This window comes from Mastigoproctus giganteus, chromosome 10 (genome assembly GCF_048544385.1).
Source record: "Mastigoproctus giganteus isolate SK-2022 chromosome 10, ASM4854438v1, whole genome shotgun sequence".
NCBI classification, from domain to species: Eukaryota; Metazoa; Arthropoda; class Arachnida; order Uropygi; family Thelyphonidae; genus Mastigoproctus; species Mastigoproctus giganteus.
The window spans coordinates 106,918,312-106,934,435 of record NC_143584.1 but is presented as its reverse complement, the minus strand read 5'-3'; the positions used below and the strand labels follow the sequence as shown (position 1 = coordinate 106,934,435).

General features: G+C 33.9%; 1 protein-coding gene across 9 annotated transcripts in view; it reads left to right on the top strand.

Annotated features, from left to right (window-relative positions):
• LOC150079208 (uncharacterized) overlaps positions 1-16,124 on the top strand; it is a 258,857-nt gene that overhangs the window by 166,141 nt on the left and 76,592 nt on the right. For all 9 annotated transcript variants that reach the window (XR_016547519.1, XR_016547521.1, XR_016547523.1 and 6 more), the window contains one exon: positions 14,650-14,822. Coding sequence is in view for 2 of the 9 variants with exons in the window: in XM_090382560.1 (XP_090238686.1) it covers positions 14,650-14,822 (173 nt within the window). In the remaining 7 variants the exon portion in view is untranslated. The remainder of the gene's footprint in view (positions 1-14,649; positions 14,823-16,124) is intronic.

Below are 16,124 nucleotides of genomic sequence, written 5' to 3'. Positions count from 1 at the left end.
CAAACATAATTCCAGATATACTAGCAGTAGTATATCTGTATGGTGATAATAGTGAGATAGAAGAAACGATTTCATTTGTGCTAAAACAGATTATATTGATCTTACTGTGACCAGATTGAAGGTTGTCATGGTCCCTAAGCTATAATTTTTAAGAGGTCCCCCCCTCCTCTACTGAGTAAATTTTAGGTTTAATAGCATGTCATGCTCATCAAAGGGTGCATATAAAGTGCTACATACATGGTAATACATATGGTTTTTATTAACTGTTAAAAAATAACAGATATTTTTGACATTTGTAATAATAACAATAATAACAATTAATTAATGGGCGCCTCCGTAGCCAGGTGGGAAGGAGCAGCAGTGCCTAGCACACGCTTCTTGATTAGACCGGGGTTCGAGACCCTCACCACAAATACGGAAGATGCAGAAAGGTCAGGGAATGACCACCGCATATCCCGAAGCAATATGGCCTTAGTTGCTAATGTTCCTAAAAACCAAATAACAAATAACAAACAAATAACAATTAATAATATAAAAAGACATTTTCATTCATTTTTCTTAAAAAAATAAAATAAAACGCAATTTTTTGCTTGTAACAGATCAATAATGTAACAATTAAATAATATTTTTTTATTTAATGATTAATAAATAATTTTATTAACAAGAAAAAATTATTGATTCAGATTATTTAAAATATTTGTTTCCATGATTTCATTATGCCGAAATCTGAAACAATGTCTTCAAATGATAAGCTTCTAAGCTTGTCACTTTCCATAAATGAGATGCTCAAAGGAAGGAAGAGAGTTTGTTTTGAGCATGGTTGTACGACATTCATTTTTACCCCCCCCCCCCCTTAAGCCTGCTAAATAATCTTTCTCCAAAGCAATTAGTTATCATCAAGGTAAGAAAAACTCGAAATATCGTTTCAACATTTGGAAAAACTGACTGTAGTTTGTCTTGAATTATTATATTATATAAATTTGAAAATTAAACTCATTTGGAGAATAATTTTTCTTTATATACGAAATAGTTTTATATCTTCATATAAGTAATTCAGGATAATTATTTACTAAAATTTTTGCATTTTCTCTAAGCTTGTCTTTTGTCTGATCAAAATTTAATAAAAATTTAAATTTTTGAGAAATATTCCTATGTACTTCAGCTCTTCTTTGTAAATTACTTTCTAAAGAATTAATGATAGGAATGAAAGATTTTATCCTAAATTTATCTCTTGCAAAAAGACTGTCAATATCAGATACATTTCCATCATTAATCTGTACTTTTCCAGATCTTCTTTTCTTTTCACTCTTATAATCTATGTTATCTGGGAGTTTTTTTTTTGGATTTTGTTCAAATTCATGGAAACAATTTCTGGTTTCTTTTATGAAATCTGATAAATATGCATACAGTTTTGAACATGTATGTAATGATGATCTTGTAATATTTTGCTGGTTTTGTGAAACTGTTTCAATATATAATTCTATAATACAAGCATGAAGATAAATTCAAGTTCTTCCATTTTTTTGTGGATAATAGAGGCTTCTCTTTTGAATTCTATCCAAAACCAAAAGAATTATTTTTTGGTTTTTCTATTTTCATATTCATCATCCTGAAATTTAATTAAAGCATCGATAATTGAATCATAATCTTTCATAATTGCGGCTTTAATATGTGCTTCCCATATAGTGTCAGAAAGATGTTTTGGAACTTCAGATTTGGATCCCAAACCAGATTTTAAAATTGACCATCATTTTGTTGAAGCAGAGAAAAATGCATAGGTTTGTTGCAAAATTACAAAAAATTTACTGTCTATGCATCAATCAACTGCAGCATGGATGACCAAATTTAATGAACCTGGTGCAGGGAGTTGATTTATTTTTTTCTAAAATTTTTTGCTGCATACCCTTATATTTCCCTGACATGTTGGCCACTTTATTGTAGGACTGTTCTCTACACTTGCTAAAATCAATGTTACATTCATTTATAATATAATCAAGTATCAAATTGCCAAAATTTTCTCCAGAATGGTTTTCTGTTGGAATGAATTTTAAAAATCATTCAACAGGATGACCATTGTGAGGAAATTCTTATCTTTTATTATTATTATTATTATTAGCCATATGGTGCAAGGAAGCCTGAGGCTTATGCTGCACCAGACAAAAAAAAAAAAAAAAAAAATTTCCCTATTACCCTGAGAGAGAGAGAGAGAGAGAGAGAGAGAGAGAGAGAGAGAGAGAGAGAGAGAGAGAGAGAGAGAGAGAGAGAGAGAAGTAGAAAGGAATCACCAAGAAAGAGAAGAATGATGATATCCAGCTGAGGACCCTGGGTGTGCCAAGCCCATACTCACCAGATGTGAGCCCCTGGGAATAACAGTTAATTGATCAATATGTAACAGATCTGGTATAGAATCAACGGACAAACTAAAATAACCAGCTTCTTTTAAATCTTCAAAAATAGATTTTCCCACTTTTTTAGCCGTTAAATCAATAATTTTGTTTAAATATGATGGCTTTTCAGACCCAGAATTCCCATAATGACAATATGATCAGCAAGAAAAGGATCAAATTGAGCAATTAGTTCTAATAATCCGAGAAAATTTCCATTTCAAGATAAATTACATTTTTTGTCATAACCTCGAAATGGCAATCCTCATTCTGCCAATGTAGATACAACTGCAACAATATGTCGAAGCACCTGCCTCCAATATTTTTCTTCTTTTTATAATTTGTTTATCTAATTTTGAATCTAAAGTGGATCCACCTTTTCTTGAAATATGTGAGCAAAGCTGCTCTATGATCAGTTGAATTCTCATTTTGTTTAATTAAAATGGCGTTTTGCTAATCCTTAAAGCCATCATTGGCCAAAGTACAACTTGAATTAGAAAAAAGATTGTATACAACAGTAGATACATCCATGGAAAATATACTAGCCACTCTTGACTATGCTATTCACCATTAATTTTGGTGGAGTGAGAGTCCTTTGTGAGCAATACCTTACTTAATTTTTAAATATCTGTTTTAATTTTTCAAACGAATCCTTCCAGTGTTGACAGTCAACAGGTCCTTTTTTAACTCAAAATGAGATATCTTTCTTAGTTTAAGTACTCCATTAGACATCATTGTTGTATAGATGTTTTTTGATTCTTTTCTGTATCATAGTCTGAAATATCAGGATCAGATATAGTTGCCTTAAAAATATCTATAGAAATAGTTTCTGTTTTATAATCTGCAGTAATAGTTGGTATTGATCCTGAGTGGATGAATCTTTGTATATTTGTGTTACTTTAAAATAAGTGTCAACTTTGGGTGAATTTGATAAGTGAGCCTGTAATAACTTCATATTTTTTCTCTTTTGATACCTGCTTGCAAAACTTCTTTTTATTCTTAAGGGCCGACCGGGCTAGCCGAGTGGGTAAAGTACCTACCCGGCAACCCAAAGGTCGCGGGTTCGATTCCCGCCTCGGGCTTGGATCAAAGTACTGCAAAAACCTTGGGAGGTGCAATATGGCCACAGAAGCCGATGCGCCAACAACTACCAAATCAAAAATCATTTTATTCTTAAACCTAAGCAAAATTTATTTCAGATAAGTAAAAAAATGTAAAAACAAAATTTTGAAATTTTAGTAAATAATAATTATTCACTATCACTTTCATTACAATATTGCAAATGACATTATGCAAGTTAATTATTTAGATTATTAAATTGATTATTTTATTATTGTTGATAGATTATTTTTATCTGTAAATTATGCTACATCAAATATGTTTCTAATTCACCTCACAATTTAAATAAAGATAATTATTTTATTAAATAAAATAGTTTTAATAATATGTATATTATTGTTAAACTATTCTTACAGTCTTGCTCACTTTAACAAGATCACACATACATATTAACATAAAACACTGAAAGCACTGTCTGACAAAAGATTAGCTTCCTGGTTTTGTCCCACTTTCTGCTATAAGTAAGTAAACGATCTCCAATTTGATGCTTAATGTTGGTGTAACTTATTGATTCCAAAAATAGGTGTGTTTTGTAAAAACAACCAAAGGTATATTGCGATAAATTGTTTTTTTACAACAAATAAAAAACAATTTACTGCAATAAGAAAAGAATATATATATTCAAGATTGGAAAGTTTAAGAATTTTGAGCACCTGGGAATGATAAGTTTTTATGGAAAATTTTGGCATCTTTTTCACATAATTAATATAATGAATTGTCTTCAATAAATAGTTTAATAGTCTTAGTCATATTTGTTAACTTATTTTTAAATTTATCTAGAGATTTTGTAAGTTATGACTTGATATACGTAGAAACTTTGGTGATTTGGCACAAATGTTAATTTTCTGTCTATACTCCAGGATGACCACATGGTCAGAGGAGTTCACAAGAGAGAGAGAGAGAGAGAGAGAGAGAGAGAGAGAGAGAGAGAATACAAGAAACAGCACTGTATTTAGTGGTCACAGGCTTGAACCCCCCCAGTCACTCAAGGCACATACATATGTACCCTCGCGCATGACCACTCGGCTGTGTGCGCCTCCGTAGCCAGGTGGGAAGGAGCAGCAGTGCGTAGCACACGCTTCTTGATTAGACCGGGGTTCGAGCCTGTCACCACCAAATACGGAGGATGCGGAAAGGTCAGGGAATGACCACCGCATATCCCGGAGCAATATGGCCTTAGTTGCTAATGCTCCTTAAAAAAAAAGGAAAAAAAAACTCGGCTGTGTTGTCATAACTTGTACAGAATGTGTGGTAAGGCAATTCTGGTGTTTTAATTGTGTTAAATAGTCATCTCGATAAGTCGAATTACATAGGTAGACATAGATAATTTTATATGTTATAATAAACATAACTTTACAAATGTAATGGTGTGGCACAGTACATAGAATGTAATCATGACATGTAATTAGGGCTTACAATACCGGTCAAAATCTTAATACCAGTATTAAGATTTTTCTCAATAAATTTTGATGACAATTAGGTGCAATAAAGTAAGGGGAAAAAAAAAAGTACTGTAATTACTCGAATTCATGTTTTAAATAAACTTTTATTGCAATAATAAATATTCTGAAAAAAAATCATTAAAAATACAGTTATTCTAAAAACAAAAAAATACATATTGTTACTGAAAAGTTTAGTTATTTAAGCATCCACACTACCTGTCCGAATAAAGTGAACTCTTAAGAAACGTAAGCAATCGATAGTATGATCATTTAAAATGGATCTAATTTTGGTACATAACAGTATTGATTAGCTGCAGAAAACGCCCTTTTGGATTCTATTCTGGTATGATAGGTATTCTGGTATATCTTACATATCAGATAATCTACGATTATCTGATATGTAAGATAATCGTAGACGATCTCAGATCATATTTTCTAGGCTTTGAACTTTTTTAGCAAAAATAGTTAAAAGTATTTCATTAATTTCCAACTCAAGTTCATCTTTTAAAATTTCATTGCAGTCAGGCAATTTCTTATTTTGGAAAGAATTTGCAGAACACTGATGTTCTGGTCCATGTTAGTCTTCCATGGTTGAATTATGTTCATCATTTTCTGAAGGAGAACGACATTTTATTAAGCGAAGTATAATTTTCACTATAGTAGCTTTACTGAGTCTGGGAGAGAGCAAAGAGTGGGGATAAGGAATAAAGAAGAGAGCAAAGAGTGTGCAGTTAAGGAATTCTTCACATATATAAATGCAAAGAACAGAAGAACAAATCAGATTGGACCCTAATGTAATGGACATGGGATAGTTCATCTTTTATTGGAGTCAGGCAATTTCTTATTTTGGAAAGAATTTGCAGAACACTGACGTTCTGTTCGAATAGTATTAAATACCCCAGCTGAAGTTGCAGATGAACTCAACAGTTACTTTGCATCGATATTTACATAAAAAAAACCCCTTTGTGTCAATGAGATATTATGGAAGTGAAGTTGAAAAAAAATTTAATTAATGATGTTGAAATTTCAATGATTATTTAATGAGAAAACTTTCATGCTTACAGGCAAGTAAGGCTCCTGTGGTTGATGGCATATACCCTATAATCTTAAAGGAGGCAGCAAGTGAGTGCAATGAACCCTTAAGGCTAGTTATGAGAGCATCACTGGACTCAGGAGTGATTCCGTTGGATTGGTGTAAATTGGAACATAAAGGCAGTTCTAGGAGTGTGACTGGAAATTGCCGACCGGCCAGTCTAACTTCAGTAATAGGGAAAATCATGAAGGCAATGATCAAGGGTGGAATTCAGGATCATTTAGATGGAAATGGAATTCTGTAGGATACACAGCATGGTTTTGTAAAGGGAAAATCATGTTTAACAAATCTGGTTAGCCATTTTGACAGGTCACTCGTGAGCTAGATTTAGGGAATAATTTCTACATTGTTTATTTGGATTTCAGCAAAGCATTTGACTCAGTCCCACATGACTGGTTACTTTAAAAGTTGGAGCAGGCTAGAATCATAGGGAAAATCCTTAGATGGATAGCACGATGGCTTGAGGGCACCAGGCAGGGGGTTGTGATAAATGGTTATTGTAAGAAGTGGGGTTCCCCAAGGATCAGTATTGGGACCACTATTGTTTTTGATTATCTTAAATGACATCTATGAAGGGATGGAGGGCGTGAGGTCTAAACTTGCAGATGATGTAAAGATCGGTAGAGTAGTTAATGATCGTCGCCAAGCAGAGCTTCTTCAGAGTGACCTAGATAAACTTCCAGGATGGTCAGAAAAGTGGTAGCTATGCTTTAATTCAGCAAAATGCAAGGTCTTACACCTGGGGCACAGCAACCCCAAAATAACTTATACACTTGGTGGAGTTGAACTAAAGTCAGTAGTGGAGGAATGGGACTTGGGAGTCACGATACGGTCAGACATGAAGTTGTCCGAGAATTGTGGACAGGTTGCAATGTTGCATGGTGTCATATCGATGATTTATCGAACATTTGCTTGTAGAGATAACGACGTCGTAATCACATAAAGGTGATTTTATAACCTTTATGTGATTAAATTATAAACAATTATTTTTTTAAATTAGTGCCGAAAAACCAGTATTTTTTGTATCAATACCGGTATTTTAATACCGGAAAAAAATGACTGGGATCCCGGTTTGTAAGCCCTACATATAATGTAAACTTGATAGGCTAGTACATATTATTGCAGCATAACTGGTGAATTATAATGGTGTCATTATTGCTTTTAAGTGTATTAGTTTAGTGTAGTGTAGTGTTCTCAACTATATTGGGTGCATTATAGCCTTAGTTGCTAATGCGCCAATAAAATCTAAACCAAACCAAACCAATCAACTATATTGAATTTTACTAGATATCAACTCCCCAGACTAGAGCAGCAAAGTAATAGCCTCAAAGTAGCAGGAATGCTATGCTTGGAGGGAAATTCTCTTAAATCTTTGTGTCTTTGTATATAATGTATTTGTGTGTATTTGTGGTACCAACTCACTGCTATGATGAGCCTTTATGAGAGCTTGAAGCATAGGGTGGATGTCCGTGAAGTTATTAAAATGGGGGGGGGACAACATGCTCTGAGCCGCCCAACTCAATGCCAGAGCTCACACTTAAGCATCAGGCAGCAGAGTGGCAACTCCCCAGGCAGAATGCACTGGTTCCACAGGAGTTAGCTATTGTTGATTAAAAGTATATCTGAATAAAGACATTGAGCTTCTTGAAACGGTCCAAAGACGGGCAACTCAAATGGTGAGATCAGCAGAAGGATGGCCATACGAGGGAAGACTCTGATTATGTGGGCTACAGAGCTTTGCAACAAGGCACCTCATAGGTGACCTGAATGAGGTTTACAAAGCTCTGAGAAGGATTAGTAAAATTAATGAAGGCAGAATTCTCACTGTTATAAAGAATTCTAGAACTAGGGGTCATAAATTCAAATTACAAGGGTTGAGGTTTAAATTAGATTTTAGGAAGTTTTCTTTTAGCCAGTGAGTTGTTGATTGCTGGAACAAGTTTCCCCTCGCAGGTAGTTGAGGCTGACAGTTTGAATAAATCCAAAGGTCAATGGGATAGTTACCTGTGTGAGAAGGGAAGCATATAATTTGTATTTTTTGATTTACTTGGTTTTTTTTCTTTCTTTCTTTCTTTCTTTTTTGCCAGTGCAGCAAAAGCCTGTGGCTTCCTTGCACTATATGGCTATTACTATAAGTTCAGAATATAAGATGCTTTGAAATGTTCCCTTATATGCAAACCATTTTTTTCAAATAATTTTTCATGTACAGATGTTCAAGGTATTAACTTTTCATAGCTTGAGACTTTAGTCTAAAATTATTCTTAAGCAGTGTAAACTTTATAGCATTTCCTTATATTATTACATTTTTCGTAATTGAAGCATACTGTGCCATTTTACTTAGCCTGCTGTGTGTTGTTTTCATCACAATCTCATACTTGACTGCTATATGAAAATGTGTGGAGGTGTAAGTATGACTTTGATCCAACCTTCTGTCCAATTGAAAGCGTATAGTACCCCTATTTTCTCTCCTCACTATCAACAGTTCCAACCACCTTTGAAACCCCCCTCCATGACCTATAGAAAGAACTCTTGCATATCCTCTGTTCAAATGTATTCAGTCTCTGCAAAATAAATTACTGCTATCATCTAGGGCAGAAGGAATATTGCTGAAACTGAAAATGCTTTTGAAATTCTTATTTTGAAATCATCTGTTCAAATTTATTCCGTCCTTGCAAAAATTCCTGTTATAAATTACGGTAGAAGGAATGATATTATTGATACTGAACACAGAACTGAAAGCGCAGTGCACAAGTCCTTCATGAAAGTAGCATAGTTTTGCCAATTATCACTCGGGGTGTAGTTGTACGACTGGATGAATTTCTAAAGTCCTCTTCAATTGAGGCTGTAGTTAGCTGATCTCAGGTGGAAGGAGTAGGCTCTCCAAATGTGTTATTTAGGTTTTTCAGCCTGCATAACATGCAAACAATAGACAATGGTGCAGTATGGCCTTAAATGACTGGTGTACCTAAAACCAATAACAACAATAGCAAACGTTGAATTTAAAATGAATTTTTATAACTAGAAACACAATTTAGTAAACACAAACATAATTTGTCAGCAATTTATGCACAAACTATGGTTCTCATGTGGATTTCATATTCAGTTTGTTATTCATTGGAATTTTTTTTCACATGATTAATTACTTGTCGTGTGGTGTCAGTATGTGTGATCTCACCATCTGCATGCAGTGCTATGGCTCCTTTCTTTGGTTCATTAATTTCTTTTCATTGTTTATAAACATCAGCAGTTGCACTTTGCCTTATTTGTTGTCATACAAATGTCACTGATAGCGGAATTTGTTTGAGCATTTTTTGGCCGTGGTAAACAAAAGAAATTAACCATAATTATATAAATACAGATTTCACCATCTTCTGTAGGTTGGGAGATTTGATTTATTCTAATAAAAACGATTGTAGAAATTTGTATTCTTTCTAATTTGTTATTCAAAATAAAAAACATATTGTGGCAAAATTATGTTAGAGTAGAAGGAAATATTGATCCTTGGAGTTTGTTTTTAAAACAGTGTCAGGCAGGTATAGATTTGAGAACTTAAGCTATACAATACAATGCAATAAGTCTCTGATGAGATTGTGAACAATCAAGTTATTTTAATTGAGTTCCCTAAAATGCATTGGGATGACATTGATGTAGAGCAAGAAAACTTTATTTCAGTGGAGTGTGAGCCTGCCACCTTTATGGCTTAGCTTTCTGAGACAATGAACCTTGTTAAAATTGTGGTGACCCATCCCCCCGACTTAATTTCCTTGGGGCTTGAGACAGAAAGAGGGTTTTTTCAGATAAAACCATAAATGAACCTTGATCTCTATGATATATACAAAGTGTGGCTGAAGCATGTTTCCTAAGATAGGGAAGTCAACTTTTACTCGATTATTTTGAAGAGTTGGTCCTGAGGAATCCCTTGAGTAATCTAGGATCATATCAGCCTATTGCAATACTCCCTATTCTGCATAAAATATATGAACATTTATTTATATAATTTTTTATGAATCAGTATAATGGTTGATACTTTAGTTTCAGATAAAAGGATACATCCACAAAAGAAGTCAACAGAGGACACCATTTATAGAGTCACGTGTACTAAAGAGTACCAGGGTCAGTTTGTTCCCCGATTTTTTGCAGACTTAGAGGATGCCTTCGATTCTTTATGGTGGGAAGGTATGCTAAAAAGAGTTAGTGCAGTTGACTGTTCTAGAAAAATAAAGTCCTATTTTTAGAAGTTACTTTAGCGAGAATAAAACCTATGTGAGAATAAGTATACAGAGCAGATCCAAGGACATTGAGAGAATGTCCTCAAGAGTCAGTCCTAGAGCTGTAGCATGGGAGATTGTCTTGGATAAAGTTATTGTCCATTGATTTTGAATTTTCAGCTGAGATGAGTTGCTTATGCTGATGATTTGTCTATTTTAATTTGTGCTAATTCAATCAGAAATTGATATAAGAGCATCTGTAGTACTGCTGGACTGATCTCTTGGAGTAAATTATATAAACTTGAAATACCTAGGACTAAAATGGTGCACCTGCTGCTTAAGGGTAGACTGCATGAATAGACATCTCGTGGCCAGATGCGTAGAGGTTTCTTTCCTTAAGGTATGTTGCTAAAGTATTAGAAGTGTACCTGCAAGAATAATATAAAGTTTTTTTATGCCAAAAGGCCATGCTCTGAATATGCTGTGTGAATGCTTGTTTGTCCCGATCCTTTTCTGGCTTACAATGCTTGGAAAACACCAAACTTCATTATTAAAAAACATAATCTTTTTGTAATTCATTCATATGTGTATAACTTAGGCTTGTACTGTCACCATAGAGGTATTACACATAATTGCAGGAAAATTCCAGCACATCTGCTTATAATGAAAACTGGCTTATTTAATTACACCAACAAGAAGAAAAATATATTGATTGAAATGCCAGGTGACAGATCCTACCTAGATTGTCCTAGGTTATGTAGAAATATGGATACTAGAAGAGAAAAGGAGACTAACTTGAAGAATCATATATGGTTTGACAAGCCTGAATCTGAAAAAGTTGTGAGACTTGTAGGTTCATCCCACATAATAATGTGAGTTTTGGAAACCAAGCCATGGTTGCAACTTGGTCTGCAATGCACAGTTTTAATTTCTGGCATGGCCTATTGGTGAAACTAAGTTTGCTTGTTCTCTCCAGAGTGGCTTGTGCACTTACAATGTGAGTCTGCCCGTCATTTTATATTACATTGTGTGCAGTTATCTTGTTATAAGAACTGAACTAGACAGGGCAACTTGCCTCTGAATGATGGTATATAAATAAGTTACCATTATTTATATTTTTCTTACTGTAACAAATTTGTAGTTAGAGTATTTAAAAGAAGAGGAAGAATTTTTTGGAAACTAGTTAGTAGAACCTGCCATAAAGAAAATTATTACTGCCATTGAAGATGGATAATAAGTGCTGTTGCTCAGACAGCTATTTTAAGCATCAACTCTGGTAAGTACAGGGCAAGGGTTTGCCTAGTTATGTTAACCGAGTGATAAATTCAATAAGAGAAATGTTAAAGAATGCAGCTGTAAGCTGATCAAAATTCTGTATAAATTTAAAATCAGCTTCGAGCTACAGAAGTTATTTAGCAGTTGTGTACAGGGAGTGCTGAAGCATCAAATATTTGCCTTGCAATATGAATGTGTGGTAATAATTAATAAGCCTTTTATACTTATCATAGTTCTTGTTATAACATATTACCTAACAAAGAATATCTAAGAGCTGGTCACAAGTTCACAGAGTAGGTGTGCTGGAATTGTTTACATCTGTATCTAGTTTTTACATCTCTGTATGCGCCTCCGTAGCCAGGTGGGAAGGAGCAGCAGTGCGTAGCACACGCTTCTTGATTAGACCGGGGTTCGAGCCCGTCACCACCAAATACGGAGGATGCGGAAAGGTCAGGGAATGACCACCGCATATCCCCGGAGCAATATGGCCTTAGTTGCTAATGCTCCTAAAAACCAAACAACAACAACAACAACAACATCTCTGTATCTAGCTACATTTTTGTTAAAATGTGTTAGTGTGGGAAATTTAATTGTAACATAAATTAAATTAGTATTAGCAATGGCCACATGGTGCAAGGAAGCCTGTGGCTTATGCTAAAATAGTAGTGTATGACTTGACATGTCTGAACTTTCTTAATTTCTGTAAAAAATTTATCCATGTTTTGAATTCTGACTGGAATATATGAATATTTTATATTTTCTTAACAGATTGGATTATAGGCAATTTTTTAGTTTTTTAATAAAAAAATTAAATACTTAAAAATGTGTTCTTTTACACTTTTTATTTAAAAAAAAGGAATTCTGCTGAAAATTAAAAAAATAACATAATGTGCATAAAGATGAACCTATTAGTCTCCTCCGTTTTCCAGTTTAAAACTGTTGAACATGCAAAATTTCAAATATGCACTTGCACTTATATTTCTGCTTGTTATGCTCTTAAATAGTTTTAATTTTTTTTTAACATATGTATACTGTTATTAACTTTATGAAAAAAATTTGAAAACTTCCATTTTCAAATTTTTTCAAAATTTATATCAAATTTTGTGTGCTTCATGATGCACCAAATTTGAATGTTACTAACTCTCATCCAGAAGCATATGTTAAAAAAATTATTGCCTGCACACTGCATGTTGTGAAGTATATTTTTTGTCACTGTTTAGTTGTATCTAACTTCTTCCATTATCATATTTCCTTTATCTTTCCATTCTCTAATATGCATTCATACACTTAATTGAAGAAATAGTCCAAAATTAATACTTATTTTGTCTATATATAAATTAATAATAAAGAAAAGAAGAAGAAGAAAAAAGAAATTAGCACAGAAATATCCAAACATCTGAATAGAAATCATTGAAACAAACACAATGAAATAGATTCAGTACACTGAAAAACAAGAATAGTTATAAAAAACTTTTGCCCACCCCACCAAGAATAAATCACAAGTTTTTGTGTTATTTTGCATAAACAGTAATATATCGCTTCAAAACTAAATATTTCTAAGATAAGAAAGAAATATTTTATAGCGAACAAATGATTTCTATGCTATTACAAAATAATAAAATTAATTAATAATAATTAAAATAATGAAATAATTAATATAATAAAATATAATTACTTAATAAAAAAAATTATCAAAATAACTTGTTAAAAACTCGGTATCACTAGACCTGACAGGTCTTCTCACACTAAACTGTGGGAAAACAAAAAAAATCTCAAAAACCATACCAAGTAAAAATTATCTTCACCTAAAAATTAATTCAGGCTTGTTATTTTATTTTATTTATTTATTTTTTTGACCTCACAGTCCTAGTTCCATTACTGCAAGGTTAATGTAATTTATATTATGGTGTCATCTGAAATGGCACTTTCCATGTCAGAAGTACTCCCATCAGATGTACTTTCAACACGGGCAGAGAGAAAGTCATCCTGTACAGATACTTTCCCTCTGATAGAAGTGCTCCAAGGTTGTGGCTGTTGTTCTTGAGGACATTTATTGATTTGACTGGAGGTTTAGCTCTCTGGAAGGCAGTCTTAATGGAGGTTTATCTCTCCACCTATTGGGAGGCATAAACCAAAACCCTACACTTGAAGATATGGACCAAGTTGCTGATAATTAGGTACCCACTACTTCTGATTTAATTTTGTCTTAGCTTCTGTGACAAATGAATCTTTATACAGTCATCTTATTTTGTGTCATTTCCTTTCAGAGGACTCAGTCTGTTAAAATCACAAATATAGAACCTCTCTTGAAGTTTTACACCCTCAAGGGAGGTTCTGGGTTCCCAGAATCTAGATTTTTTATGGATGACTTAAATAGCCATGATATCAAATAACATTTTGAAGTTTTCTGCTGGAGGTAAGGAAAGGTTGGGGGAAGAGAGAGAAAGAGAATTCTTCATACTAAGACCTGTTTTTTGAACTTGAAGTTATTCTTTGAATGTGAAGAATGATTGCTCCTCTGAAAGGTGGATGAAGTCAGAAATGCCTTCAAAGCTCAGAAATCCTATGTGAATGAAAGAATCAAGAATAACTGCTAAATAGGTGACTACCGTTGAAGTGGCATATAAAGAATAAAAATAAAGTGATTTTGGCACTTAAATGCAGATAATTTTGGATAATTCTTTACTTCAACAATTACAGATAAAATACCTATATTTTTCACCGAATTGTTCTAATTTTAAGAAAATATTTTTATGCTACAAATTTTCTTATTTTTTTAAAATATATTCTGGTACCTCTGGTACCCATAGTGAACTATAGATCCCTCTTGAGATCCATAGATCAGGAACTGTATTCTAGCTGTTTCCATCTAAAACAGAGTTTCTGATAGAAACATCTAGATCTGAGCTCCTATAATAGTTTTATAGTTAGTGATAATAGTATGAGTCTTGGCACTATTTGCATGCATAGCCATCAGAAAATAAACTGAAAAAGTAGGCTTTTATTATAAGCCGGGAATATGCCTTGGTTCTCTGTACAAAATTTTATTATTAGGATATTTTAGCAGTTTAGATTTTATATTTCTGTTAATAATGGTATTAACATTATCATTAACATTTTCTCTGAAGAAGGAGAAATCAAAGCTAGAAGAGACGTACTGCAAACTATGTGATGTTGCTTTCACTTCAGAAATACAAGCCAAACAGCATTACAATGGAAGGAATCACCAAAGAAGAATGAGAGGAGAGCCACCATTGCCCAAAGGATTTTATAATCCACTTACTGGAAAATGGCAAAGGCAGTAAGTATAATACATGCAAACAGTTACATTTTTAGTTTAAAGTGAATTTTATTTTATATGCTTAGTTGTTTTTCCAGTTTCCATATTTTTATTTAACCATGTAAATGTGGAAGATGGAAATTTATTATATTAAATGTGAAAATTTAGCTTACTAAAGTGGCATGTTTCCCTGTTGTCGGTAAAATTTGTACTGGTCAGGATTAATCAAGCTTTGATATGTCTTTCATTGGATACTCCCAGTCATGATGGACAGCTGTTGATAGTCACACTGTATGTTATTAAAAGTTTTGCAACGCGGGGTGCACATTTCTTGATTGTGAATTCTCATTCCAGAATTTTGAGCAGTAGTCCATGGTGAACCAGCAATAAAAGGCTGCATGATGGGTTTGCCACAAGCAGAATGTGTTGTTCTCACCAGAAATAGTTATTCTTGGGGTTAGGGAAAGGGGGAAATTTTTATGTAGTAAGGATAGTTGGGATAGGACTGGGGGTATATCTGCCATTTGCAACAGTTGAGACACTGTAGACCAATTATCTTTCAAAGACATGAAATGCCTTTGATGCCAAAGATATTGTCTACGTTGCCAGTAATGGGATTAAATATAGGCAGTCTGTGGTGTCAATTAATGAAGTGATGTTGAGAAAAAACCCAAATCAGGTCTCAATTTGAAGGTGTGCCATTAGCATTAGCAAGGGCACATGATGCAAGAAAGCAAGCTTATATAGCATCAGCCAAAAAAAAAAAAAAAACACATGCACACATACCCTTCTCATTTCACCCATCCACTCGCTCCAAATGTTTGTCTAGTTCTGCCTTGAATCTGTTTAAGCCATCAACTTCTACAATGATAGATGGAAGTTTGTTCCAGCAATCAACGACCCGCTGGCTAAAAGCAAACTTCTGCACATCTATCCTACAACTGTCTTTCCTCAATTTGAATTTATGCCCTCTCAGGCGATTATTCCCAGAAAGAGGAAGAATCCCATCAGCATTGAGCATGCTCAAACCATTCAAGGCTTTATAAACCTTAATCAGATCACCTCACAGGTGCCTAGTCGCCAGACACTGTTATTTGCAAAACTTAAGCCCTTCTTTGTAAGAGCAACGCTTTGTTCCATTCACTAATCTTGTTGCCCTTCTCTGTACTCGTTCCAAAAGCTCTACATTCGTCTTAAAACGAGGCCTCCAGACCTGTATACAGTACTCAAGGTGTAGCCTGACCATCCCCTTATACAAGGGGATAAACACCTCCTTATCCCTTCCTGAAAAAAATTCCTGTATATCATTGGCAAGACATCATG